At 39.2% G+C, this 27,917-nt stretch overlaps 1 protein-coding gene across 5 annotated transcripts in view; it reads left to right on the top strand.

The window, feature by feature from the left end:
- Parg (poly(ADP-ribose) glycohydrolase) overlaps positions 1 to 27,917 on the top strand; it is a 116,610-nt gene that overhangs the window by 73,620 nt on the left and 15,073 nt on the right. For all 5 annotated transcript variants that reach the window (XM_037208729.1, XM_028878387.2, XM_037208728.1 and 2 more), the window contains 4 exons: positions 3,546 to 3,693; positions 13,753 to 13,831; positions 16,918 to 17,026; positions 27,212 to 27,317. In XM_037208729.1, coding sequence (XP_037064624.1) covers positions 3,546 to 3,693; positions 13,753 to 13,831; positions 16,918 to 17,026; positions 27,212 to 27,317 — 442 coding nt within the window. The remainder of the gene's footprint in view (positions 1 to 3,545; positions 3,694 to 13,752; positions 13,832 to 16,917; positions 17,027 to 27,211; positions 27,318 to 27,917) is intronic.

Below are 27,917 nucleotides of genomic sequence, written 5' to 3'. Positions count from 1 at the left end.
TGGGTCTGGGTTACCTCAGGATGATTTTTTTTTTTTATTTCCATCCATTTGCCTGCAAATTTCTTGTCATTGTTTGTTTGTTTGTTTGTTTTTTTACTACTGAGAATACTCCATTGTGTAAATGTACCACATTTTCCTTATCCACTCTTCAGTTGAGCAGCATCTAGGTTGTTTCCAGCTTCTGGCTATTATGAGTAACACTGCTATGTATCTAGTTGAACAAGTGTCTTATGGTATAATTGAGCATCCTTTGGGTATATGCCCCCGATTGCTATAGCTGGGTCTTAAGGTAGATTGAGTCCCAATATTCTGAGAAACCACCATATTGATTTCCAAAGTGACTGTACAAGTTTGCATTCCTACCAGCAGTGGAGGAGTGTTCCCCTTGCTCCACATCCTCTCCAACCTAAGTTGTTATTAGTGTTTTTGATCTTAGCCATTCTGACAGTTGTTAAGATGGTATCTCAGAATCATTTTTATTTGCATTCCCCTGATAGCAAAGGATGTTGAACACTTCTTTAAGTGTATCTCGGCCATTTGAGATTCTTCTGTTGAGAATTCTCTGTTTAGATCTATAACCCATGTTTTAATTGGATTATTTGATATTTTGCTGTCTAGTTTCTTGAGTTCTTTATATATTTTGGAGATCAGCCTTCTGTCAGATGTGGGGTTGGTGAAGATCTTTTCCCACTCTCTAGGCTGCCGTTTTGTCTTATTTACCGTGTCCTTTGCCTTACAGAAGCTTTGCAGTTTCAGGAGGTCTCATTTATTGTCTATCTCAGTGTCTGTGTTACTGGTGTTATATTCAGGAAGTTGTCTCCTGTGCCAAGGCATTCAAGGCTATTTCCCACTTTCTCTTCTAGCTGGTTCAGTGTAACTGGGTTTATCTTGAGGTCTGTGATCCACTTGGTCCTGAGTTTTGTGCATGGTGACAGATATGGATCTATTTGCAGTCTTCTACATGCCGACATCCAGTTATGCCAGCACCTTTTGTTGAAGATGCTTTCTAATTTTTTATTGTATAATTTTGGCTTCTTTGTCAAAATTTGGTTATTCATAGGTGTGTGGATTTACATCTGAGGCTTTGATTCAATTCCTTTGGTCCATATGTCTGTTTTTATGCCAATACCACGCGTTTTTATTACTATAGCTCTATAGTAGAGCTTGAAGTAAGGAATCATGATGCCTCCAGAAGGTCCTTTATTATACAGGATTATTTTAGCTATCCAAGGTTTTTTGTTTCTCCATATAAAACTGAGTATTGTTCTTTTGAGGTCTCTGAAGAATTGTGTTGAAATTTTGATGGGGATTGCATTGAATCTGTAGATTGCTTTTTGGTAAGATTGCCATTTTTACTATGTTAATCCTACCGATCCATGAGTATGGGAAATCTTTCCATTTTCTGATCTATTCAATATAGTACTCGAAGTTCTAGCTAGAGCAATTAAGACAACAAAAAGAGATCTTTTTCTTTTTTAAGCTCTTCCTGTAACAGTTTATTTCTTTTTTTTTTTTTTTTTTTTTTTTTGTTTTTTTTTTTTTTTTTGGTTTTTTTTGAGACAGGGTTTCTCTGTGTAGCTTTGCGCCTTTCCTGGAGCTCACTTGGTAGCCCAGGCTGGCCTCGAACTCACAGAGATCCGCCTGCCTCTGCCTCCCAAGTGCTGGGATTAAAGGTGTGCGCCACCACGCCCGGCCTAACAGTGTATTTCTATGTCCACCTTTTAAGTAATGACTGTCATTGGTCTTTTTGTCAAAGAGTAAACAATAATATCATGTGGTGTATTTCTCATGATTATTATCAAATAGTATACAAGTTAGATAAATCATATCTTTTATTTCAATTATGTACCCGATTCCAGTAAAAATCAAGTTATAATGATCTCAAACCCTGTTTGTATTCATAGAAATATTACAATGATGGGCTTGTAGTTAGTTTTTCACTTCTCAAATGACTGTCCATTTCATTTTTGGAATTTCTAGGTCTCTTCTCTTTCCTATACTCTACCACTTGAGGCCTAACAGTTATTCAGTAGTTATCTAGCTACCCTTTTTGCTGTTAATTTTACATACCTTCAGTGTTTTCTTGAAACTAAAACTCTGCCCTGAGTTATCTTAATAAAACACTGTTCCAACTTGCTAAATGAATCTTTACCAGAACCTCAAGATTGGAGTAAAAACCTCTCTACACCCCAGACCATCTTATCACCATCTGTAACCTCCCATGTGACGTCCTCTGCTTGCAGGGATAGTGGGGACACTGTTCATAGTCCTCCCCAGCAGTTGTTCACATGGCTTTCCGTTCCCTTAGCCTGCTGGCCGACTCAGCACTGACGACTGCTTTCTTTCAAAAGCGGCATTACCCTCCTCTGTGCTCAGCTCTGTACTTATTCCATTATTGAGATATATATGAGAAATAACTATTCTGGATTTTCCATTTCAGTAGTACTCTGGAGCACAAACCCAAATATGTGGTTTCCTATATATTCATTTCAATAATTTGTCAATAGTATGTTTCAGTATTTTCCAAGATCTTATGGATAAAATAAGAATATGTGGCCTTTTATTAATTTTGTCTTTTCATATATTTTGCTACACATAAGATTTATATTCTTGTCTACTCCTCTATAATATTGGCTTCATAGTTTCATTCCACTGCTTTAGAAAATATGAACAAGATTTGGAGAGACCTCACATTTTATAATAATTGAAAAACTTCTTAGAATTTGTAATAAACTATTTTACTTGTGTGTTTGACTATGTATATATAACTTGTGTACATCTATGTAATCTAACTCTTTAGAATAATCTAAACAGTCTAATTACAGACATAATCACTGTTTTGAAAACTGAAATAATGTGGCAGATTGACTTGCGTTCCTTTGAGGATCAAGACTCTTTAGTCAGGAATCAGACTCTCGTGGTGTAGAGCACTTAACCCATACCCTGAAACAGGAACAAAACTGCTGATATAGACTTGCAGACTAAATTACAAATATTAATGGAGTTAAATATTTGTTCTTAGATTTTTATCCATCCCCCCCTCCCGCCATTGGGTATATTTTTGAAAATAGTTGGTAGTATTCATGCAACTTGGGACTTGGGGTTTAATTTGGAACAAAAATTCTATCCCTTTATTCTTCCACAGAATAAAAGTAACTACTAAAAATCTTAAATGTTTGATTGTTTGAAAGTCACTTAAAATACACAGAGAGGTTGAATAATAGATGTAGGGAAGTGACCCTGAAACCTCAGAGCAGGACTAATCTTGACTTATAACTAGAAAGACCCAGATAAGATTTTTAATTAATATTTTATCTGAGAGCTCCATTTTCCACGTGCGTTAGGAACTTTTGGGGCCTAAAGAACTATGCAGAGGTGTTAGCTGTGCTCAGATGGAAGGAATGTAAGCAGCTGTAGTCACTCCTTAGGAAGATCCGGGGGCTGGTTCACAGGAGAGAGAGATTTGATCCATGGAGTGTGCGTTTCTTTGTGATGTCTACAGGCCTTTTAGACACTGTTTAATACACTACATCTTTTTCTAATAGGTGGATTTTGCAAATCGTTTTGTTGGAGGTGGTGTAACTGGTGCAGGACTTGTACAAGAAGAAATCCGCTTTTTAATCAATCCTGAGTTGATTGTTTCACGGCTCTTCACTGAGGTGCTGGATCACAATGAGTGTCTTATTATCACAGGTTAGTGTCTGTGTGTCTTCGTGACAGGGTAGTTTTCCCCATCTTGAATCCCCAAAAGCTGCCCAATCAAGACTTTTCTCTTCCATGAGCATTAGACCCAATATTTCATTTTTATTACATTTTCTTTATTTGTTGGGAGAAGGGGCACTTGCTTGCCCCAGCTCATGCGGAGGTCAGAGGACAACTTGGGGGTATTGTTTCTCTCCTCCTACAATATGGGAGGGATTGAATTCAGGTCATAAGACTTGATGGCAAGCACCTCTGTTCACTGATCCATCTTGCTGGCCCCAGACCCAGTAGTTTAAATTTATTATTTACATTTTTTTCATTGTTGTGATCGTATTTTCTTAAAATGTCTTGAGTAGTAGCATGTTGTATCCCCCATCTTATTGGAATATCCAAGTGGTACCTTTCATTTGAGTAACTAAAAGAACATACCTACAGGAAGCCAAAACATTTCATCAGTTACTGGGTCTTTATTTTTGAAGCCTATAAAACCAAATTTTGTTTCTGTTGTTGCTTTGAGATTAATATAGGCAACTGTAGTTCCTTGAGTGGGAGAATTTGGATTATTGTTATTAAAAAGTCCCCTGTGACTTATATTAGACATACATAAAACTTAAGGTACATGCAAAGAGGTGCATGATAAAGTCAAGCCTGAGCTCCAGTCTTGATGTTGCACTCTTGACCTCTGATAACTTTCAGACAACCTTCAAGAGAGTATCTGATTTTCCCTTTGTTTCTCGCTTATAGGAGTCTTTCAGTTTTATTATGATTTCTCTGGTATGGATCTCATTGATTTTACTTTACTTGGAATTCATTGAGCTTCTGGAATGCTTAGATTTATTTTTGTCATCAGATGTATTAACTAGTTGGCCCTTCTGTCTTTTTTTTTTTCTTTCTTTCTTTCTTTTTTTTTTTTTTTTTTTTTTTGGTTTTTCAAGACAAGATTTTTCTGTGTAGCTTTGCTGCATGTCCTAGAACTCACTCTGTAGCCCAGGCTGGCCTCAAACTCACAGAGATCCTCCTGCCTCTGCCTCCCAAGTGCTAGGACTAAAGGTGTGCTCCACCACCGCCTGGCCCTTCTGTCTTTTATTTAATGTGTGTTTGTGTTGCACAGGTACAGATGTAAGGGCTGCATTTACACGTGTAGTCCTATGCATGAGAAGGCTGGAGGACCTCAGATGCTATCCTCAGGAACACTCTACCTCCTTTCTGACAGGCTTTCATTGATCTGGGGCTCACCCATTGGCTAGTCTGCCTGGCCAGTAAGCCTCTGAAATCCGTCTATGCCGTCTCAGCACCAGGATTACAGGCACATACCACCATACCTGGCATTTTTATAGGGGTCCTGGGGGCCAGAGTCAAGAGCCCTTCCTAGCAAGCTCTTTACCAGCTGAGCCAGACCCTAGTCGTAGGGCCTTATGTATTAAAATATTCTTTCCTCTCCAAATAGTGCAGATGATGACACTTGGTGGTGTGCTAGTCTCTGAACCTCTGTTCATTTTCTTCATTACTTATGTTTTCTCTTCCTCAGAGTCAATTGATTTTTGTTCTATTTCACTGATTCATTTACCTGCTTTCAAATTAATTTTCTCTTAAATTTTTCTAGCAGATTTTTTATTTCTAGTATTGTACTTTTCAATTCAAGAATTTCTTCTCTGCCCCCCCATTTGTCTCTATATTAATATATCTTTTTAAAGAATTTTTTCATTGTTTGATATTTTATTATATATATATATATATATATATATATATATATATATATATATATATATACTTTTTTATTTATTGTGTATGTACATGCCACGTGTGATTTGGAGATCAGAGGACAACTTTTAGAAGTCAGTTTTCTCTTTCCACTGTGTGGGTTGTGTGGATCAAACTCAGGTTGTCGGCCTTGATGGCACACGCTTTTACTCACTAAACCATCTCACGCAGGTCCTAATATAGTTGTGAGAATTATCATTCTCATACTTACTTTGCTTTAGTACTAAGACATAGTTTTTTTCAGTTCTTTCAACATATTTAAAATAACAGATTTGTGTTTTTCTACTGAGTCCTGCATCGGCTTACTGGTGTAATATTGACTACTTATTCCTGGTTATGGGACACACTGTCTCATTCTTTATACATGTCTCTGGTCCGATTGTAATTGATGATGAGAACTGACATTTTAAATAATATAGCAACCCTAGAAATTGTATCCCCTCATCAGAGTTATTGTTATTAGCCTCAGTTGTTTACTTCATTCCTTTCCTAACCAAATTCTGTGGACTCTGTACTTTTGCTTTTTCTGGTTTTTCCAGACAGGGTTTCTCTGTAGTTTTGTGCCTTTCCTGGAACTCTGTAGCCCAGACTGGCCTCGAACTCACAGAAATCACCTGCCTCTGCCTCCAGAGTGCTGGGATTAAAGGCGTGTACCACCACGCCTGTCTCTGTGCTATTTCTTGAGTGTCACTAAGGTTTCTGTTTAGTTTACTAGTGGTTAGCTAGTGACTGTGTGGATTCTCAGATGACTGGAATCAGGAAGGTTCCCACTTTGCTGAAGCGCTCTGTGTGCGTGCTGGCGCCATGAGCCTTCCACTGTGTCATTGGTGACTCTGCCTAGCCTTCCTGCTTCCACAAAGCTTCAAGGCTGGGCAGTGGGGAAAGCTAAAGGCTTTCTGGGGTTTTTTCTGGGCATTTGTATCATATGGTGTTTTGCACTCTAAGCATGTGCTAGAACTTTTCTAAGCTTCTGATTGACAACTTGTTGTCAGCTTTCCTTGGATGCTTTGGTTAGTGTATTGCTTACCCCACCTTAGGCAGTCTCCATGGTCAGCAGGGACCTGTGCTCATCTCATATAACTCTTGGACACTAGGCTTTTCACACTAGGCAAGCTCCAGTTTCGTGAAGTCAGGACAGCCTTCTGCGTGAGATCTCCCCAGGGCAAAGGTCTAATGAGCGTTCTCGGAAAGTCGGGCTTTGAAGGAGCCTCAACACTCTCGTGTCTTCTCTGGAGGCTGCTGGGCAGCTGCTTTCCACAGTAGTTAAGGTTTTAAAATGATCTTGCTGCTTGGGAGAATGGCTTCAAGACGTTTAGATAGTCTTACCCACTTGATCTGATAGTTTAGTGAAGTAAGGTAGACAACAAGATTTATTAAGTTTATGTGAGAAATTAAAATTAGAACCTCAGCAAAGGAATTTATTTCTCTTAGACAGATACTTACTTTGTTACTTTAAGTTAATAACATGAAGAATTTCTTCTACAATTTTGAAGTTGTTTCCAAAATTGTATTGGATTGGAAAGATACACCCCTTTGTTCTCAGCATTGTCTCAGCTCCCGTGTTGCTTGTCTGTCTGTAATTGTTGATTATGGTGTAGGTAGGTAAGATGGATGAAGTTGAGGTAGTTCCTGGGGGAGGTGAGAATGCACAGATAACAGAACCAAAAGAGGGAAGGGCTGGTGAATGCCCTTTGTTGCCAAGGAAACCATTGGATCACTTGCATTATGCTCTTTTCATGAACTCTGAAAAGTCGGGGCTGTTACTGTTCCCATCACTTATGTATACAAATGATAATTTTTAAATATTTTTAATATTTAGAGTGTTTGAACTGAAGACTAACAATAAAATATCTCATCATTTTCAAGAAGAATTTTCATCCTTTAAAAAAAAAATAGATTAATAAACCTTAGTAAAATGCTGGGCATTTAAATCCAAAGCTAATTTCTTTCATTTACTTTGATTCTCTTATGGTAAGAAAAGAATCTTATCTGCCATTGATTTTTTAGTAAATAAGGGATGTCACTTCCCCTGGGAATATTAGAAGGAAAACATTAGTATGTGTCTTTGTCTCTCTCCCTCTTGCCTCCGTCCCTCTCCCCTTACGATAGCTTGTCCCTTAAAAAAGGATTCCTCTGGAATTGTCAGTGATCTCTGACTTACCTGCAGCAGTTGTAAAGTGAGTGGAAAATTGCAGATCTGTGACTTGGCTTCAAATTTGTGATTACCTCAAGCTAAGGACACTTGGGGTGACTTTTAACTCAGCATTTTCCCCCACATGCACTTAACTTTATTACAGTGCTTCCTAATTAATATCTGTGATGTGATGCTCCCTTAATGGAAATGACCATTTCATCATCTATTTAGTATCTGGATTTCTGCCATCTCCCTTCTTAGGAGACTCTTAACCATGCACTGCAATTTATCTGCCTGATCAATTCCATTTCTTCAGTGATACAGCTAAGCTCAGTGACCTAATGGCTGTGACTGTGCTGCCTGAATCTGTAGAAGGGTTTTGAGAAATTGGAAATAAATTAAATTTGTCATCATTTTGGGACATCTGGTTGCTATCCGACATTTAAGTGAATATGAAACATTCATGCAAACAGGCAAATACTTTTGTTCTATGTTATTTCTGTTTGCTATGATTCACCCTATAGTAGCTGAGTTGAAACCTTTTGTGAAGGATAAATAGAGTGAAAGAATTAAACATCTTCCAGACAGCTTCAATATCAAGTGTTAAGGGGCTCTACAGTATTCTCCTCTTGCTTCTGTTTGGTGAGCATATAAAGCAGATGCTACACATGCCTATAGATAAAACTTCATGAGCAGAAGAATAGTTCATTTACGTGAGACCGTCCCAGCAGTGAATCAGACCTTCAAGACTGTCTACACGAGTAGATGTCTTTGGTCAGCAGAAGTGATAGATAACCAGATGTAAACCGTGGCTTATCATTCTGTGCCATCTTGGGGAGGTTGAAAGTGCAGGCACCATCACTACAGAAGTAACCCAGTGCTAAGTGACTCCAGACTGTTGAGAGATCCGAGTTCAGTTGGAGTTTTAGAGAGTAATTAGAGATCAAGGGTTTTTATGCTGCTTATTCTTACAAAATGTTTACCAGCTGTGAAGACTGAAGGCAAGAGTGTTGCATCTACTCCGTAATTGCCGCTCTGGGTGATGCAAAGTGGAGTAGCGTGTACGGCTTTCATGTGAACTGCCTGTCCCAGGGCACAACCCACCAACAGCAGAATTTGTTCATTTCCAATATTTTCCTCAGTTCACTATAAACTTTTATTAATAGTAAGAGAAACTAGATAGATTTCTTACTAAGTCTAAAGCTCATAATGCTGCCATGAACTCTTGATAAGAGTTTCCCTTAAGTGAAGGTCTTTCTGGCCTGAATTGTTGCAGACCATCTCACTAACTCAGAAGCTTCTGTCTTCATGGCTCTTTCCACTGTTCGCTTTTACATTTCCATCACTGCTCATTAATAAATTTGAATTTGAAATACATTAAAAAGAACTCATTTTTCAAAAGACAGTGATATAAGACGTGCCTACTTAGAAAACTCAAGGTTCAGTTTGCTTAGAGTGGAAGGAAGCATTTATTTCCAAAGTGCCCTAAACCTCTGTAAAAGAAGGCTGACCGTGGCCTCACTTGGGAGAGAAACATAACAATTGCTATTTTATAGTCTTCAACCATTCATTTTTCAAAGACAAAACAGGTGTTTGCATAATTAAGAGATGAAAGTAGACAGGGGTTGTTATTGTTGTTGTTTGTTTTTTTTAACAGAAAAGTGAGATTTATCTACTCCTAAGCAGAAAACATAAACAAGAGTGTTCCTGGCTGGCTCTGTTTCCTTTTGGCAATAGACTAGAGCAGTGTTGATGCCTAGACAAGAGTCAGTTTCGTTTCCTCTACTGCTTTGCAAAATTCAGTTCATTGACATGGTTTTGAAGGAGTTTCAATTTGGCTTACTTGGTTTTCTAATTGATCCTATGAGGTAAAACAGTAAGCACTATTAATAACCCTGAATTTCAGATATGTTGGGTAGCCAAGGTCACATGACCAAGGAAGTATCTCCTGGGGTCCCATGTTTCCTAATGTCACTGTGGTGTTTTTTCACCATACCATGCTCTTTGAAGATGTGGTTTTCTGTTCTGAGACATGGTCTCAGGTGTCATACAGGCTATTCTCAAAGTCCCAGCAATGTCCTTGCCTCTGCCTCCTGAGCTGCTGTGCCTGGCTGCAAATGTGACCATCTAAGAGTCCATTATGTAGTGCCTGGAGAGTATTTCTGACTTACTGATGTAACTTCAGTTAATCCTATTCCTTTTGTTCCACTTGTTATACTTATTATATATACACGTTCTGTGAACATTGTACACACAAGAACATCAAGCTGTACTCACAGGTCCATGAAGACTGCACAAGAAATAGCAAGGACGTTATAAAGTTGTTTTATTGGTTTGTAGCATAAAAAAAATTTAAAGTGAATTTACGGGAATTAAGATAGAAATTACTTAATTATTTTAAGAAGGAGTTTGCTAAACAATAAATTGGAAAGCATAGTATTTAACCTTTATTATAGGAAATTATAAGTCATACACCAAAAATATAATATTTTCATAATTTTACATAAATATAAATGCCTTTTTACATGCATATAATGTATTTGGAAGAAACTTCAAATTTATGATCCTCGTGCCTCAGCTACCTGAGTTAGGATTACAGGTGTGTGTCACCATACCCAGCTTTCCATACTCTGTCAAGATTTACCAGTTTACCTTTTTTCTTCTCCATTTTCTTTTCCTCAAATATTTAAGAGTGTGTTGGAGACATTAATCCCTTTTACTCCTAAATATTTCATCATATATTTCCTAAAGATTAGTGAATCCACTGTCATGATTTTGGATGTGGTGGCTCTGTGCTTTGTACTAAGCAGCATCCACTGCTCCGTGTGAGCCCCACTGGCTTTTATCTTGCTGTTAATTTGCTTTTGGACTGTTGACTCCTTGGGTCCTCCCTCCTTATTTTCTTGTTTGTTTGTTTTCAGAAAGAGTCTCATTCTGTAGTCTAGGTAGCCTCATACTTGTGGTGATCCTCCAGCTTCCACATGAGACACTATACCAGGCTTATTTTTAAGTTTATTATGGGTTTATGTTAGCTCCGCTCAGCCACAGCCCCCATGTATTCAGTTAGACACTGAATTCATGTGTTGCTATAAAAATAATTTATAGATGTGATTAAAAGTCCACAGTAGTTAACACCTAAGAAGGGAGATTGTTTACCTTAATCTGTGAGGGTTTAGTTCAGTCAGTTAAAAGACAGTCTTCACAGAAGGAATCCCCCTGTGGTCAGCTGCTGCCCAAGTCTAAGAGTCCCAACCTGCTTGTTAAACTTGTTTATTAGCCCCCATCGTCGTGTGAGCCAAATCTTTGCAGTAAATCTCTCCATATATGAATCTTATTCCTTCTGGTCCTGTGGTTGGCCTATGACTGATATGCACCTGTTGTGAGTAAACCTGCTATGAGCATTCTTCTGAGCAATTTTTAAGATGAATTCGTTTTTTATTTCATGTGCTTGGGTGTTTCACCCGCCTCTATGTCTCTCTACCACTTGTATGCCTGGTGCCTGCAGAGGCCAGGAGAGGGCACTGATGCCCTAGAACTGGAGTTACAGATGTTGTGAGATGTCATGTGGGTGTTAGTCGATTTTGAATCCTCGGGGGGGGGGGGGGGGGGGACGGACACACAGCCAGTGCTCTTAACCAGTGAGCCATCTTTCTGGCCCCTTCCATAAAGTTTTTATCGGCACACTTTTTTTGTTTTCTATTAGATAAGTACCTACAAATGACATTTCCATATCAAACTGTTCATGTTTAATTTTATAAAATATTGCCAAACTATTTTTCAGAATTACTGTGCCATGTTGTTTCACCAGAAGTATATGAGAGTTCTACTTTATTCCCTTGTCAGCCCTTAGTGTGGCTTTTTTTTTTTTTTTTTTTTTGGTTTTTCGAGACAGGGTTTCTCTGTGTAGCTTTGCGCCTTTCCTGGAGCTCAGTTGGTAGCCCAGACTGGCCTCAAACTCACAGAGATCCGCCTGTCTCTGCCTCCCGAGTGCTGGGATTAAAGGCGTGCGCCGCCACCACCGCCCATCTAGTATGGCCTTTTTGTTGTTGTTTTGTTGATTCGTCCTGAATCTTTTTGTTTGTTTGGGTTTTTGTTGTTATTGTTGTTGTTGTTTGAGACAGGGCCTCACCATGTAACTCGGGCTGGCTTGGAACTCGTAAAGATCCACCTGCCTGGGCCTCCCAAGTACAGGGATTAAAAAAATATGTGCCACCACATGTAGCCCTTATTGTAGACATTTTTATTTTAGCCATACGTTGAGATTTATTACAGTATCTCACTGTGGTTTGACTGTGATCACTAGTGATTGATAATGTTAAACATTTTCATATGACTGTTAGCCAACTATGTATCTCATATGATTGTCAGCCAATGATGTATTTCTTATAGGTGTGTGTTCATGATTTCTGTCCATTTCTGTGAGTTGAGTTGTGTTTTTTTCACTCATTTCATGTTATTTTGCTGAGCTGGGGTCTAAACACGGGGCCTTACATATGCTGGAAAGGGCTTGTCACAAACCTCTACTTCCTCAGCCCCTGTTTGTTTTTGGTATTGATGTTTGAGACATCGTCACATATTCTGAATACAGATCCTTTGTCAGATATTGTCATGTGGGCCTGGTTTTCCCAAAAATGTTTTACTGACAATAACTATTGAATTTTGATCCGATATAGTTTTTGTTTCATTTATAAGTTTTGTGGTCACTGCTTTTTTTTATCCAGTTAAAGAAATCTTTGGCTAAATACAATAAAGCTGTTCTCCTGTGTAAGTTTGTTTTTTGAGACAGGGTCTCTCATGTTGCCCAGTTTGAACTTCTGATGTTCTAGCCACCACCTTTCAAGTGCTGAGATTAGGAATGTCCTCTCTTGTTTTCCTCTGGAAATTTTATAGTTTTATGTTTATGTTTATCCTCTGTCTCAAAATGTTTATTCATAACATGACATAGCAGTCCAGTCTATATTTTTACATGAAAATCTATGTGTTCCAACAGTATTAGGGGAAACTATCATTTCCTGGATGCCCTTATTATAGCTCCCTTATTAACAGTCAGTTGGCTTATGGCCTCTACTTTGTTTCATAGTTCTTTCCCATGTCTATTTTTAAGCCCAAATCCAGTAACTGTTAATTAAGATAGTTGAGCACTCTAGGTTTTGTTTTTTTGTTTGTTTTGTTTTATTTTGCTGTTCTTCCTTTTCTTCTTTGCTGGCCATGAAGTCATGGCACAATCACACCCAGTTTAATTACTATTTTTTAAACATGTGCTGCTTTACCTGTAGCCGCAGCTACTTAAGAGGCTGATTTGTAAGGATCACTTGACCCCAGGAGTTTAAGTTCAGTCTGAGCAACATGGCAATACCCTGGGTCAGGAACGGGGTGTTGAGAGAGAAAAGGCTGTTTGGAATTGGGATGGTTGTTAGCATTGAGATGAATATATAGATCAAGAATTAGCCTTGTGATAATATTGAATTTTCTACTTCAAAGGAATGCTCTATTTCTCTGTCTATTTGGGTCTTTTTTTTTTTTTCTCTCTTTTGGTTTTCTACATCTGTTACTAAGTTTGCTCAGGGGTAATTTATGGTTTTTTGTCACTATGTTTAATGGATGTTTGGTGGTTTGTTTTTTCATTGTTTGCTGGTATATATATAGAGAGAGACATCTTTACTCTTAGTTATGAGTTTTTCTTACCCTCTTCCCACTTCCAGCAGTTCTTTGGGATTCACTGTATAAACAGTGATGACATTTGCAAGACTGTTTTGCATTTTATTTTATCTTTATGTTATTTTGTATTGGAGTCAAGCCCAGGGTGCTGTTCATGCTCTACCATGGAGCTACTTCCCCATCTCTGCTTATATTTTTCCATTCTTTATGTCTGTTCTTGTGTTGTTGCACTGGTGGCAGCAGGGATTAAGGGTGGTGGGTGGATGGATCTACTTTACCCTTCAGGTACAGTGCTGATTAGAAATAATAAGAATGATACCCTCCAGCCTGGTCTACATAGTGAGTCCCCGGACAGCCAGGGCTATGTAGAGAGACCCTGTCTCAAAACAAAAAAAAAAAAAAAACAAGGATGGCACTCTGTCCTTATGAGCACCTTAGGTGGAATGCTTTCCCCATTGAGTCTGAAGCGAGTGATATTAATAGACTATTTGTTTCAGGTACTGAACAGTACAGTGAATATACAGGCTATGCTGAAACTTATCGTTGGGCCCGGAGCCATGAAGATGGGAGTGAAAAGTGAGTCTTTCTGATTTTAGTATCATGTGGCTGAAACTAAAAGATGTACTTGACTCTGGTGTACTCTGCCTCTTCCAGAAATTTATTATTTTTTTCATTTAAAATATTTTTTAAAGATTTATTTATTTATTATGTATACAGTGTTCTGTTTATATGTATGCCTGCAGGCCAGAAGAGGGCACCAGATCTCATTACAGATGGTTGTGAGCCACCATGTGGTTGCTGGGAGTTGAACTCAGGACCTCTGGAAGAATAGCCAGTGCTCTTAACTTCTGAGCCATCTCTCCAGCCCTCATCTAAAATATTTTTATACAATATATTTTGATCATATTCTTTTTCTTTCTACCTACCCAACTTCATGTTTGCCCCCCCCCTTGCTCTCTCAACATAAAGCCCACAAAAACAACAACAAAAACTCATGAAGTCCATTTCTGTTCGCTCCTACTGTGCATAGGGCTATAGGCTGATATACCCAGTAACACTCCATTGAAGAAAACTGATTTTCTCTTCTCAGCAGGCATCAGTTGCAAAGAGTTTCTTGATTAGGGTTAAGACTTTGTGTCCACCTCCCCTTCTCACGCTGAGATTTTGTCTGGTTTGACTTTGTGCAATCTTATACATGTTGTGACATTCTCTGTGAGTTTGTATGTATATCTGTCCTTTTGTGTCTAGAAAACACTGTTTCCTTGGAGTCATTCACTTCTGGCTCTTACAGTTTTTCCATCTCATTTTCCATATAGATCCCTAAGACTTGAGAGGGATTTGATGAAGACATCCCATTTGGGATTGAGTGTTCTAAAGTCTCTTATTCACTGCAGGTTGTCCAGTTGGGAGTTCCTGTGTTAATTAATATTCGCTGAAAGAAGTGCCTTTTCTGATAAGGGTTGAACAAAGCACTGATCTGTGGGTATAGTAATATGTCATTAAGAGTAATTTTATTGTTTTATTCCTTTAGCAGAATAATAATAGTAGGTTTTCCCCTAGTTCCTGTGACATACCTAGGCTCAGGTTCTTGGCCACTTTAGCAGTGTCAAGTACAGATTCCATCTCATGGAGTGGGCCTTAAATCCAATCAGAAAGTGATTGGTTGCTCCCATACCATCTGTGCTACCGTTGTACCAGTATATAGCTTGCAGGCAGGTTGCTGCTTCCAGCCATGTGCAGAGTACCTCCCAGCACCATAATCGCTAGGGTGAAGCTCCTAGTTGGACACCAGCTAGATTTCTCCATGTTCAATGACCTAAGTAAGTGTTGTCTTCAGGAATAGGGCATTACCATCCGGTTGTGGAGAATAATCTATAGCCTTAGCAATAGCCTCTAGTGTTTGCAGGGGGAGGGGGAATCTATGGGACCCCTGTGGCCAACAACTCAACAACCTCTAACCCATATCTGGCACTGGAGGTTTTACTTGGTGGCATAAGTTGTCTAGGTGAAGCATTTTCTCTCTATTATGTGGTGACTACATTTAAATTATTTTTTAAATTCAATATCACAGATTTTTTTTTTTTTTTTTTGGAAGGCAAAACACTATTTCCATGCCTGACACACCAAAAAAGAAGACTAAAAATTCAAGTTTGAGGCAAAAACTGTCAGGGCATAGTTCTGCAGCTCTTTGTCTCTAAGCTATAGAGATTGACTAATGCGAGTTTAGAGCCTTCTTGCTTAGCTGTCCTTAAGTGTTCCTTGTTATCAGATGTAGGGGTGTATGTTGGGACAGTTTGCTGATGCCACATACCAGCTGACTCAGAGCCTGCAGTGGCTATTGCTGCTGCTGTCCCCTGTCCTCTTGAAATAACGTCATATGTTAGCATCTTCGCTTACTCACGGAATGATCTAGAAGCCTTACTGTGCCAGGTTGGGCAGAAGTCACTTTGTGTTCACTTGTAATGAAAAAAGCGTTCTGGCAAAAGGAGGCCGCTCTATCTATGCCTCAGTCTTACTGTTTGTAATGTCAAGTCCAGCCTATGCTTTCTTTTTATTTTATAGAATATATTGTTCTTATTTGGGTTCTCTTGATGTGGTTAAAAAAACATGACCAAACCAATTTGGGGAAGGAAGGGTTTATTTAGTTGGCTTACAGTTTATAGTCCATCATCAAAGAAAGCGAAGGCTAGGACTTGAGGCAGGAACCTAGAGGCAGGAGCAAAAGTAGCTAAAAGACCATTGAACCATCCTGCTTACTGGCTTACCTTCCTTACACAACTCAAGACACCTGCCCAGGAATGACACTGCCTACAGTGTGCTGGATCCTTACATATCAAATAGCAATTAAGAGAATGTCCCACAGACATGCCCACCAACCAGTCCAGTGGGGGACGGTCCCTCTTCCCCAGGTGTGTGGAGTTGACAACTGATGCTAACTCTGACACATATGCCTGTAATGAAGCAGGTGTCTGTGTGGATCCCCATAATTGTCCACAGACTAGCTTTGAGGGGTTTTTTAATCTTTAGTATAAAAACTTACTTGGCTACCAATACACGCAAGCAAGATGGAATTTTTGGGGTTTCCAAACTCATCACCTCGGGTAGTCCTTCATTTCTGTGAGCAGTGTATCTTGTCTGGACCATTTTAAAGATACCTTTTGTAGCTGAAATTCAAAGTAGGTATAAAGTTGGCCTGAATGGTACATATTTTTTATACACTTGATTTCTCAGGATTATTTCCTGTGCAGTGTGAGGAAATGATATATACAAGTGATTTAGTACCTATCTCTGAAAACAAAAGCAGAGGAAATACCACGCCTGTGGTATCAGAGGACAACAAAGACCAATATTCCTTTTGTTTACTCCCCAATCCTTTAACCGCTGAGGCTCCCTGTGAATGATTTACTTGCTCACAGTGTGTCATCTCATGGTGTCTCTTGGTTTGTCGTTTACTACTCAACAGTCTGCAGCATGCACACCTCCGAATCTAAAGCTGTAATGGCTTTCTGCCCTCCTGTTTGCCTGGGACCTGTGCTTATGGTTTGTTTGTTTGTTTTTAATATCATAACACTGTCAAAAGGTTGACAGCATGACTTGTGCGAGGTTCTTAGTTAAAGGAGTCTACCTGTTCCTTATCCTGATTCCCTTCCTGTCCCTCACAGGGATGATTGGCAGCGACGCTGCACAGAGATCGTTGCCATTGATGCACTTCACTTCCGACGCTACCTCGATCAGTTTGTGCCTGAGAAAATGAGACGTGAGCTTAACAAGGCCAGTAACCTTATTTCTGAGTTCATCTGGCAGCTGTCATCTATTTACTGCCATTTTATTAATGCTGAAATTAATGCTTTCTGGTAATTCTTACAGTGTCAGTACATCTGCTCATGGCTCTTCTGATTTAATGGTTCTGTCAGCTTGTACAAGATGTACTTTCCATTTTGTAATTGTTTGATTACTGGCCAGTGTTGCCAGATAAACTATTGCTTGATGTTAAACCCCACATGCGCATTTATCTCCTCAGGTACTTTTAGTGGCTTCAGAACATTATCATTGTGAAACTATATAGAAAGGAATGAGCTATGTATGGAGTTGTTTTTGTTTTTTGTTTTGGATCTGTCACATGATATTTTCTCTATAAGGTGTACAGATAGCAGGATCAAAACATATTTTAAAATGTCACAAATTATGTGCCAATCATAAACTGTAAACATGTTATTTATTGGTTTAGTCGTAGTTTTTCAATATTTATGATTGAAACTGTGATAGTCTATGATGTTGTATTCTGTCTAATCATTTTCTTTTGTTGCTTCAGAAATAAAAAGGGAGCTATACCTCTTGTTTGTTCAAATCCTCACTACTGTATGCTATAATGAATATATTCCCGTGTGAAATAGAGTGTTAATTCTATTCTGTTTGGAGCCTAAGCAAAGCAGCTAAGATGTTCTTTAGTCCCTCAGATTATTCTCTAACCAAGAAAATTAACTCTGTTCAGGAAACCATTGTGTATTCCTGCCAGTGTAGGATTTGGTTAGGATATTATTTATTAAGGTGACAAGTTTTTTGGTTTAGCCTGGCTGCCTCTGAAGGAACCTACAAAGAAACTGGACAGTGACATCAGCCCGGTTAGAGACAAGCCACCGTGGCTTTCCCAGCCATTGAAGTTGAGGAGGCATTTGGAATGGAATTTGAGGCCATTTGAGCAGCTCATTCATTGATAAACTTACTTTCTATTATATAACTTACTAGGTTGTTTGAATGTTTAGTGTTCTTAAATGAATCTCATAAAGCGTTTCAATAATAGGCTATCAGCAGAGTTGAACCAGTGTAGCAGACAGGTTTTGAAATTCGATTAAAGCAGTTCCTCAGCAAAGCTGTGTGTTAACAGTTCTTCTACACTGCTCACTCCTGACACTACAGGTCAGGCTGGTACTAAGGAGTCTATTTCATAAGTAGTTGTGTGCATTTTAAGTGCTCTCGGCTGGTATGTAGCTTATTGCTACATCCCTAGTGATCAAAAAAAAAAAAAAAATCAGATAGATATAATTTGTTTTCACTGTTCTGAATTCTCACCTTGAAGCAATTGCCTTCAAGTCCAAGATGTTTTCTGACAGAGTATGTCAAGATGAGTAAAATTTATCTTGAGACTTTCATCAGGTGTTCTTTACAGAAGTATGTCTATGGGACTTTGTTACATGGTTTTTGAAACTGAAAGATGTTTAAGTAAGTGTTTTGAAAGAAATATGTGAAAAAAAGTAAAGTAAAATGTGCTTAGTCATAATTTGCTCCCCAGGACCCACATGATGGAAAGAGAAAACAAACTCCTATAAATTGTCCTCCAACTTCCATATATGCACTACATGGCACTCGTGTACCGATACACACACACACACACACACACACACACACACACACACACACACACACAGGAATAAATGTCATTTTTAAAAAGAAATTAATCCACAGTTATGATATTTTAATGTCATCCTTGGGTACTAACAAATCTCTAGAATTCCTTATGGTTAATTGATGCTCTTTACATGTATTTATGTACTAACCTTCAGTTTATTGTCCCCAAAAACATCAGAAATGTTATAGATATGAAGTATATATGTGTATATGTAAATGTATATGTGTGTGTTTATTAGTATATATAGAAAAATAGGCTGGTGATACATATCCCCAACTGAAAACATTTACTTATAAAACAGTGGTTCTCAGCCAGGCGTTGGTGGCGCACGCCTTTAATCCCAGCACTCGGGAGGCAGAGGCAGGCGGATCTCTGTGAGATCAAGGCCAGCCTGGTCTATAAAGCGAGATCCAGGAAAGGCGCAAAGCTACACAGAGAAACCCTGTCTCGAAAAACAAAACAAATAAAACAAAACAAAAAAACAGTGGTTTTCAACCTTCGCTGTGACCCTTTAATACAATCCCTCATGTTGTGGTGACCCCCCCAACCATAAATTATTTTGTTGTTACTTCATAACTGTAATTTTGCTACTGTTAGGAATCATAATGTAAACATCTGATATGTAAGATATCTAATGTGTGACCCCCAACTGGATTGTGACCCGAGGGTTGAGAACTGCTTCTATAGAATAGAGTACTTATAAGATGCACTGTATAATCCCAGAGTGAATCTTGAAAGAACCTGGCAACAGGGGGGGTCTCTTTTCATTCTGGTCAGTCACGCTTGCCTTATGGAAGGATCTCAAAAGAATTTTTCGGAAAACTTGGTAATGATTAGGCATAAATTAAATTCTTTAGAAATTATTTAAGTGCATTATCTCAGAACACTACAAATAACACTTCCTAGATATTTTTAAATACTAAATAAAGCCTAGTTAGTCCAGCACCAGGTAGAGCAGACAGCGGATGAAACAGATGTGCTGTCTTTTGTTGAATACAGTGACCCAGTTTTGTATTTGTTTTCCACCTGCCAATAGCGACGTCACTATGCAGTTAAGTCTCACTTTTGACTTACAAAAGACTCTTTTCAGTCAACTGCAAGTAGAATTGTTCTTCGATTAATATAACTAATGGTAGTAAAGGCAATGAAATGATTACTTATTGTGTACTCGGCATTCCACGTAGCACTTTCAAAGCCATCATAGTTCTTCCTCTTCTTGAGACATGTATTGCTATGCCACACAAGCTGTCCTTGAACTTCCAGGCTCAAGTGGCTTTCCATCTTACTGGACATACAAGACTGCATGGTCCGATTTAATCCTAACCACTCCAAAAGACAAGCAATGCTGTTCCCACCTCTAGTTAGAGATGGATGGAGTCCTGGGACATGAGTAATTTGCTCCATGCCCAAGGCTGGCCAGTGACCAAGCCAGGGTTCAAATCCATGTCCTTCTGATTTCTGCTTCCTTTTGTTTTCTCTCTTCCCCTCTTCCCTTCTCTTCCTCTGCCTCCCCTACTTCCTTTCTTTTTCTTTGTCTCTTGGTGCTAGGGAGAACATGGGACTTTGCATGTGCTAGGCAAGAATCCTATCACTGACCTAGACTTCAAGCCCCCAGATCACATTTTTTAGTGTAAATTTTTTCCCATAAAAAATTAGTTACTAAGTCTGACCCTCTATACTGTCCACCTTATTTAGTCTTAGTGACTTTGAATCTTCCCTGCCTTGCTGTCCTATAAGTATGTGCCAGTCACCCCTTTCTTGTTCTCAGAAACTTTGACTGTGTCAATGTATTCAGTGAATCTTCCCAGTGTTCCTTTCTGTCTGATTTATTTTTAAAGGAAATTTAAGGTTGTCTCCCAACATATTTATTAAATTCCCACAAGACAAGAAAAATGTGCAGATTTAATACAGCTGATCGACATGTAAACTAATATTGAGAAAGCACCTGGTTCAGGGCCTGTCATGTGGGAAGCCCATTGATAAATGTGTGTTCCCTTTTTTTTTTTCCCCTTTTGAGACAGGGTTTTATTATAGCTCAGACTGGCCTTGAACTCATAATTCTTCTGCCTTTGCCTTCTGCGTGCTGGATTACAGGCTTGTGTCACCATACCAGGGTTAGATGCATGTTCTTTTCATTTATTGCTATGTTCACAAAATTTGTTGTTTCAGCAAAAAATTGTTTTCTAACTCTTGCTGAAAAAGAAAAAAAAGCAACAAATAATTTTGTTAAATGCCATTGTCATCTTATTTTAAAAAACATTTTCTTACATTTTTATTAATTTCTTTTGTATGTGTGGTAGGACATGTGTGCCACAGTGTACTCACAGAGGTTATAGGACAGCTGACAAGGGTCATTTCTCCTCTCACCCTCTGGGTTCCAGGGACTGAGCTCAGAGTGTCAGCCTTGATAGCAAGCACCTTAACTCACTGAGCTACCTCACCAGCCTCATCTTCATCTTATCTGATACAGGGACCAGGGAGGTGACAATGTGGGCAGAGTGCTTGCAGCACGAGGTCTGGGTTTAGATCCCCAGTACCTACATAAAACCTAGAGAAACACTGAGTGCCTATAACCTTGCAGTGAGAAGGCAGAGACGAGTGGAGTCCTGGTGGTCACTGGCGAGCCATTCTAGCTAAAACAGCAAGCTCTACAGTCAGTGAGACACTCTGTCTCAAAAAATGAGATGCAACAGTAGAGGACTTCACCTAGCAGCACCTCAGGCCTACACACACAGACTCTCACACATACACACACACACACACACACACACACACACACTAAAAAACAACAGAAGAAAACAAACTTTGAGCTTCCTAAAGTAAATTCTATTCCTTATTAATCACACTTATCTATTAAACAGATTTGTGAATTTTGGCACAAGCATCAAGAATCACATCAAAGGGAAGTACAAGTTGGAGGAAATAATGTGTTTTGTTATGTTTTATAAACTTGTGTTTAGAGCAAACATGTTAGATCGTATTAGTGATAACTTGCTTATATTTTTGTATCTGTTATGGAAGGTAGACTGGGAGAGTAGAACATCTTTTAGCTGAAGCATCAAAGCCTGCAACCATAATGCATTGTGTACGTCTTCGCTTTCGCATCCTGTTTGCCACTAGGCATTGCTGAGGGGATGACAATTGGAATAGAAATCCTCTAGAAGAGGTCACTCCATTCAGTCTCCATCTGTCCTGTTAGACCTACATCAGGACCTGCAGGAAGAGCTGGTCTGTAAAAAGCATGAATCAGTCTTACTCTGTCCAACTGGTACTGGGAAGATATTTTTAATTCTGGAAGAGATCAGCTGGTTGACATTTTAGACACTGGTGTTGGAAAGATTTGTGACTCCAGCTTGTAAAAGTGTCAGGTGTCTCTGCAAGGGAAGAATGAGATGCCAGTGAAATGCTGTATTTGTCCTCTTAGACTTGTTTAGGTGAGGTTATATTATGAATACATTTCCTGGAGCCTTCTGGGATAGAAATTGAACCAAGTTGATTGCAGCTGTTTACTATTTTATTGATTTTTGTTAGGATCTATATTTGGAGTGGGGTTATTTCTAAATCAAAGCCTAATAACAAACCAATCGGTGCTTTCTGCTGATATTTCTAAGAAGTTCAATATCTATCTGATCATTTATAATCTCAAAGTGTATGTCACATTCTTTTTCTGGAGTCTTAGTTCAAATGTATCATATCTAGGAAGTTTTCCTTTGACGTTCTTAGTACATAGAACCAGAAAATCATGAAAATATCCAATCTATTTTTTTTTTTAAAAAAAAGCAAGAAAACTGAACTCAATTGACTTCTTTCATTTTACTCATTTAAAAAATACCAGAAACTGGACTGGTAAGATGTCTCAAGAGGTAAAGATACTTACCACCAATCACAATAGCCTGAGTTGGATCCCTACTGGTTTTCTGAAGTTGTCCCCTGGACTCCACAGGCATTCCTTAATACTCACTGGCATGGCCACACAGACAGGAGAAATAAGAAATAGGATAAATTGTGTGCTAATATATAGTTATTATATACAAATAAATACAAAGCCATCCATGATTCTCCCTTTCAAACAGTTGTTTTTATAGGTTTTTACACATCAAATGTAGTCATACAAATGTACCCAAAAATTACCCATAACCTCATATTTTATCATCTGTTTCATCTGACTGTATTGGAATCTCTCATGTTTTCATATCATCATGACAAAATGTTTATAATTGTTTGGCTTGATGAGCTCTGGTTTATAATGACTGTCCTGGTTGTAAATAGTTTACTGATTCTCAGTCTGTTCTGTGATGTGTAAGATACGAATCAGTGTCTTTAAACAGTGGGTATTTAGGAGTTTACCAAATATGTTGTGACTGAGCATAGGATGATTTTAAGGCTCTTTATAGTATAACTTTATTCTCATTTCCAAAAAATTAAAAGATTTTTTAAGAAACCACAGAATATGGAAAACCTCTGTATCAACTATTGACTAGTTTAGATTAAACTAGTATAATAGATTGACTTCATATTTGTTCTCCAGGAACAATTAGAAATCTGGGGAGAGTATGTGTTTACATGAGAGTGAAGCATCGTTGAAATGTATCTACTTGAAAGTGGCACTAATGACCGTGAAGTCAGAGTTCGTATGTGTCTGTATGTACATGTTTGTGCCAGAGTACTCTGGCCAGCTCTGTTCTGGAAATGACCTGCTTTCTTTCATTGCTTTTTCACTTTTCTTTGTTTCCTGCTTACATCTCTGTCTTCACTTTCCTGTTCAGTCTCTAGTTTTTCATTCTAGATGGCAGTATTTTTCTTTTCTTTGGTTGGTTGGTTGGTTGGTTTTTGTTTTCAGCACTCCCCTTTGCAGCCTTCAGGAGTCCAAGGTTACTTCTCTCTTCCTTCCTTCTTCATCAGATCTCATTCTGCCATATAGGTGTTCATTGATTGTTTTCTCCTTCTTCTCCTGGGGTATGAATACTTTCCTCTTTTTCAGTTATTTATTAGGATGAATGAATTGCTGTGTTGTAACATTGGGAGACAAAAGGGCAGTGCATAGCCTGAGTTCACATTGGTTTCCTTTTCTCTTCCAGTTTCCTCAAACTTTCCCAACTTGGTTGGGGGGAACAGAAAAGTATTCACCAATATGGTGCTGTAGAGAACTCCTAAGAACTTTGTGGAGTGAGGACTTGACATATTCTAAGATTGCTTCCTTTCTGATCTCTTCTTCTCACCAGTGTTAAGTTCAGTTCTGCTGTGAAGGGAGAAGGAATCACAGCACTTAGGGGATCTGCTAACCTCCTAAAGAATTGACGTCCCTGGGCAGACTCACTCTCTCTTTCTCTTTTTTTTGGAGCTGAGGATCAAACCCAGGGCCTTGTGCTTGCTAGGCAAGTGCTCTACCACTGAGCTAAATCCCCAACCCCAAAGATTTACTTATTTATTATGTATAACAGTATTCTGCCTGCATGTGTCCCTGCAGGCCAGAAGAGGGCACTTTTTACAAGTGGTTGTGAGCCACCATGTGGTTGCTGGGAATTGAACTCAGGACCTCTGGAAGAGAGCAGTCGGTGCTCTTAACCACTGAGCCATCTCTCCAGCCCTGGGCGGATTCTCTAAAGGGGTTCAGGCACCTTACCTCATTGTCCTCCATTGCTTCTGGGTTCTGCACCCATAGACTCATTGAAAATGTTTTATTTCATGCATTCTGATGTATAGGGTTTTTTTTTTTCATGTTATTGCTTGTTAATTCATATATTGTAGCAGGTGTTTACAAAGCTAAACATGATTTAAACTTTTTTTTTGGGGGGGGGGAGGTTGAGACAGGGTTTCTCTGTGTTGTTTTGGTGCCTGTCCTGGATCTCGCTCTGTATAACAGGCTGGCCTCAAACTCACAGAGATCCGCCTGGCTCTGCCTCGAGAGTGCTGGGATTAAAGGCATGCACCACCACCGCCCGGCTAATTTAAACTCTTTGAAGAATATCAGAGGGTTGTGTAGGCCATATAAGAGTATGCTGTCTTGAACATAAGTAGACTTTGATATCCTCAGTGGTATCTTGAAATACTCCCCTAAAGAATGCTGGGAGAATACTGTACTTCTGATTACAAATGCTTGACTTTAACAAAGTGAAAGCATTTTACATTTAATCATTCTAACCAGTCCTTTGTATATTACTTTGTAATTCTAAATCGTTTAATTTCTATCTAATTATTTTTTAGAAGTTTTATCTGAAAGTATTTGATAAAAATTATTAAATGCATTTTAATTTCAGTTTCAGAGTTTTTGTTGTGGCCATATTTTAAAAAAATAAGACATTTTATGTTAGATGTTACTTCTAATAATTTAAGTGATTTAAACTCTCCATTGTTAAACCTGATAATCACTAAACTAAGCTATTTTTGCTTATTGAAATGACTTACCCCTAGTTACTTAGAGACAGTTTTATAGTTTCTAAGGCAGTGACATTCAATGGTCCTCAACCTGTGGGTTGTGGCCCCCTGGGGTTGAAAAACCCTTTCTCAGGGGTTGCCTAAGACGACCAGAAAACACAGATAATTACATTACGATTCATAACAGTAGCAAAATTAGTTATGTAGTAGCAACAAAAATAATTTTATTGTTGGGGATCACTACAACATGAGGAACTGTATTAAAAGGTGGCAGCATTAGGAAGGTTGAGAACCACTGTTCTAAGTTCTGCCAGTCTAGACACACTAAGTTCAAACATCTATCTCCAATACTCTAAAGAGACAGATCATAGTGAAAAAACAGAAAAAAAGAGATGTGTTCAGTGTGGCTGTGTTGGGAAGGGGAAAGAAGTAAGGGTCTTTGACCTGAGATTTAGCTTTAGCCAGAGGGCAGGGGGCATACATACGTAAGCAGCCCCAGTCCCACCCATCACTGTCATTGCTTATCTGTCCTGCAGACTTGTCCAATAAGTTGTTAGAAGTGTATGAAAACCCCTGCTGGGAGGCAAGTTCCTCCTCCAATGGTGGCAGGGCTTTAGCCCTTCCCTTCATATTTTAATGACCAAAGGCAGAAACACAAGGGTCTGTCCTAAGAGTATTATCTCTCCTGCCAGGATGATTACAATGGTAGGCAGGGGACTGAAACGTAAGCTTGGAGGCTAAGAACTCATCTTTGTTTAAGCAGATTAAGAAAAAATGACAGGACTCAGTGGCAGAGTTGTGTTTATTCTGACAGAGGGTTGTTCTCCCTCATGTTCATATATTGAATGTCAGAGTCTTCATCTTTGAAGAACCTGCCAAAAAACAAATGGAGCTCTCTCATATTGTTGACCTGAAAGGAATTTTCAGAAGCTCAGTCCATCTGATTATACAGCTAATTTGTGAGTTCTTATATGAGCTCTGTACCTTGGTATTGAATAATGGTTTAGTAACAACTTATAATTAATATAACCGTCAGGATTTACAGCCTAGGAAGGGTAAAAGAAATAGTCTTGTTAATCCATCCAGACAGTGTGTAAAATACATTTTTATACCTTTACGGAGACTTCAGAGAGCAATTTACTATATTTCTTCATGTGGGTTTCACAGAAGCATCTTTCTTTATCCTTGTTTTTTCTCTAGGGACATTTGTCACAGATCATCCTTGTAGTTTGGTTTAGTATTGCATACAGACTATATTTTTGTCTTTGGTTGATACCTGAGAGACCCTAGGGAGATTTGCTCTGCTGTTACATTAAACCTCTTTAACTCATCTGATAGTTTCACAACACAAGAACCGTTGAAAGGCAGAAGACTGACTTGGCTGATAGCAAGAAGATAAAAGTCAGAAACTTTGAAACTTAAACTCGGGTCTTCTTGTGTCCAAAATGAGGTTGTTATTTAGTTACTACTTGTCCAACATCCTTAGGATACATTGTACTTTGGGGAGGTAACTGGCAAATTCTTAAATAGTCTAACTTAGAACAGGGCTGTGAAACTGGGGACTAGACTGAGAGAGGTCTTAGAGGCCATTGTGTTCTCAGGAGCCAGAGAGAGGAAGGGGTCGGGCAGTGACAGTCTGCACTAAGATTTTGTTACAGAATATAAGAATCCCTTTTAAAGCTGTGGTTCTTAGTCTAACCCAGTGTCTCGTTTACCTGAGTGTAGAGAGGAGGAAACCACAAAACTGACTCTGACTCTTGAAGGCCAGTGAAGCACTGCAGGGACCCTGACTCCACAAAAGGACACTGACGGGAAGTGTGCGGAAGTGCTGAGCAAGTGCGTTGTCCAAGTTGTCGTTCCCGGGGCCCCGGCACAGGGTCTTGACATCCATCCATCCGATAGTCCACTTCTGTTATTTCACTGGATAGAGCAGCTGAGACTTACTGGATTGAGCGGGTTGGTTTGCCCAACATCAAAGCAGTAACATCTAAACAAATACTAGAATTTTTCAGTTCTTACTGTCCTTCACATCATACTCCTCTGTTTTCCCCTTTTATTTTGGCCCTAAAGAAAATGGGAATGAGAACGAAACTTGACAGTGGATGCCGATCTCAGCCCTTCACCAGCGGGTGCTGTTGGTGTCTGCTCACTGTGGTATCTCTTTTCTCCTGCAGGCTTACTGTGGATTTCTCCGTCCTGGAGTTCCTCCTGAGAATCTTTCTGCAGTGGCCACAGGAAACTGGGGCTGTGGCGCCTTTGGGGGTGATGCTCGATTAAAAGGTAGGTCAGTCACTGTGGAGAAAGGCAGTAGCTTGCTGGCTGGGGTAGGAGGGCTGGAGAGAGGAGTTAGTAGTCGCCAAAGTCCAACCTCGTGTTGTCATAGGAGACTATAAAAGTCTAAGGATGAAAGAGAACATTTGTTACCGTCCTCTTTTCCTTGCTGTGTTCGAAGGAGTTCTTAGCTTCAGTTACTATTTCCATGCAGAGGTTTGCTTAGCTCTTTGATCATCCAGATCCCACAGTGTTTTGCGGAATGTAGAAAGGTCAAGGGAAAGAAAACTGCAAAACCACCTCTGATGTTTCAAACCAAAGTGCCCACTCCAGCACTTTTCTCAATGGGGTGTTGTTTATGGGCAGTGTGATTCACTCAGCTCCTTCATTCACTCACTAAACAAATGGACCATCTGCCATGCTATGGGTATTGAGAGGACAAGGCAAATAAGCTGTGGTCTCTCTTTTTGACAGTCACAGCCCAGTATATGAAAGAAAGGCATAGGCAGATGTGGCGTGGAGTGACTGATGCTCTGACACATACAGTGCGGTGGAGATATGGCCAGGGGAGCTGCGTGAGTGGCACAGACCAGAAGGCACTTGGGTACG

Source organism: Peromyscus leucopus, chromosome 9 (genome assembly GCF_004664715.2).
Source record: "Peromyscus leucopus breed LL Stock chromosome 9, UCI_PerLeu_2.1, whole genome shotgun sequence".
NCBI lineage: Eukaryota > Metazoa > Chordata > Mammalia > Rodentia > Cricetidae > Peromyscus > Peromyscus leucopus.
Note: the sequence above shows the minus strand (reverse complement) of the source record. Positions and strands in the feature narration are given on the sequence as shown.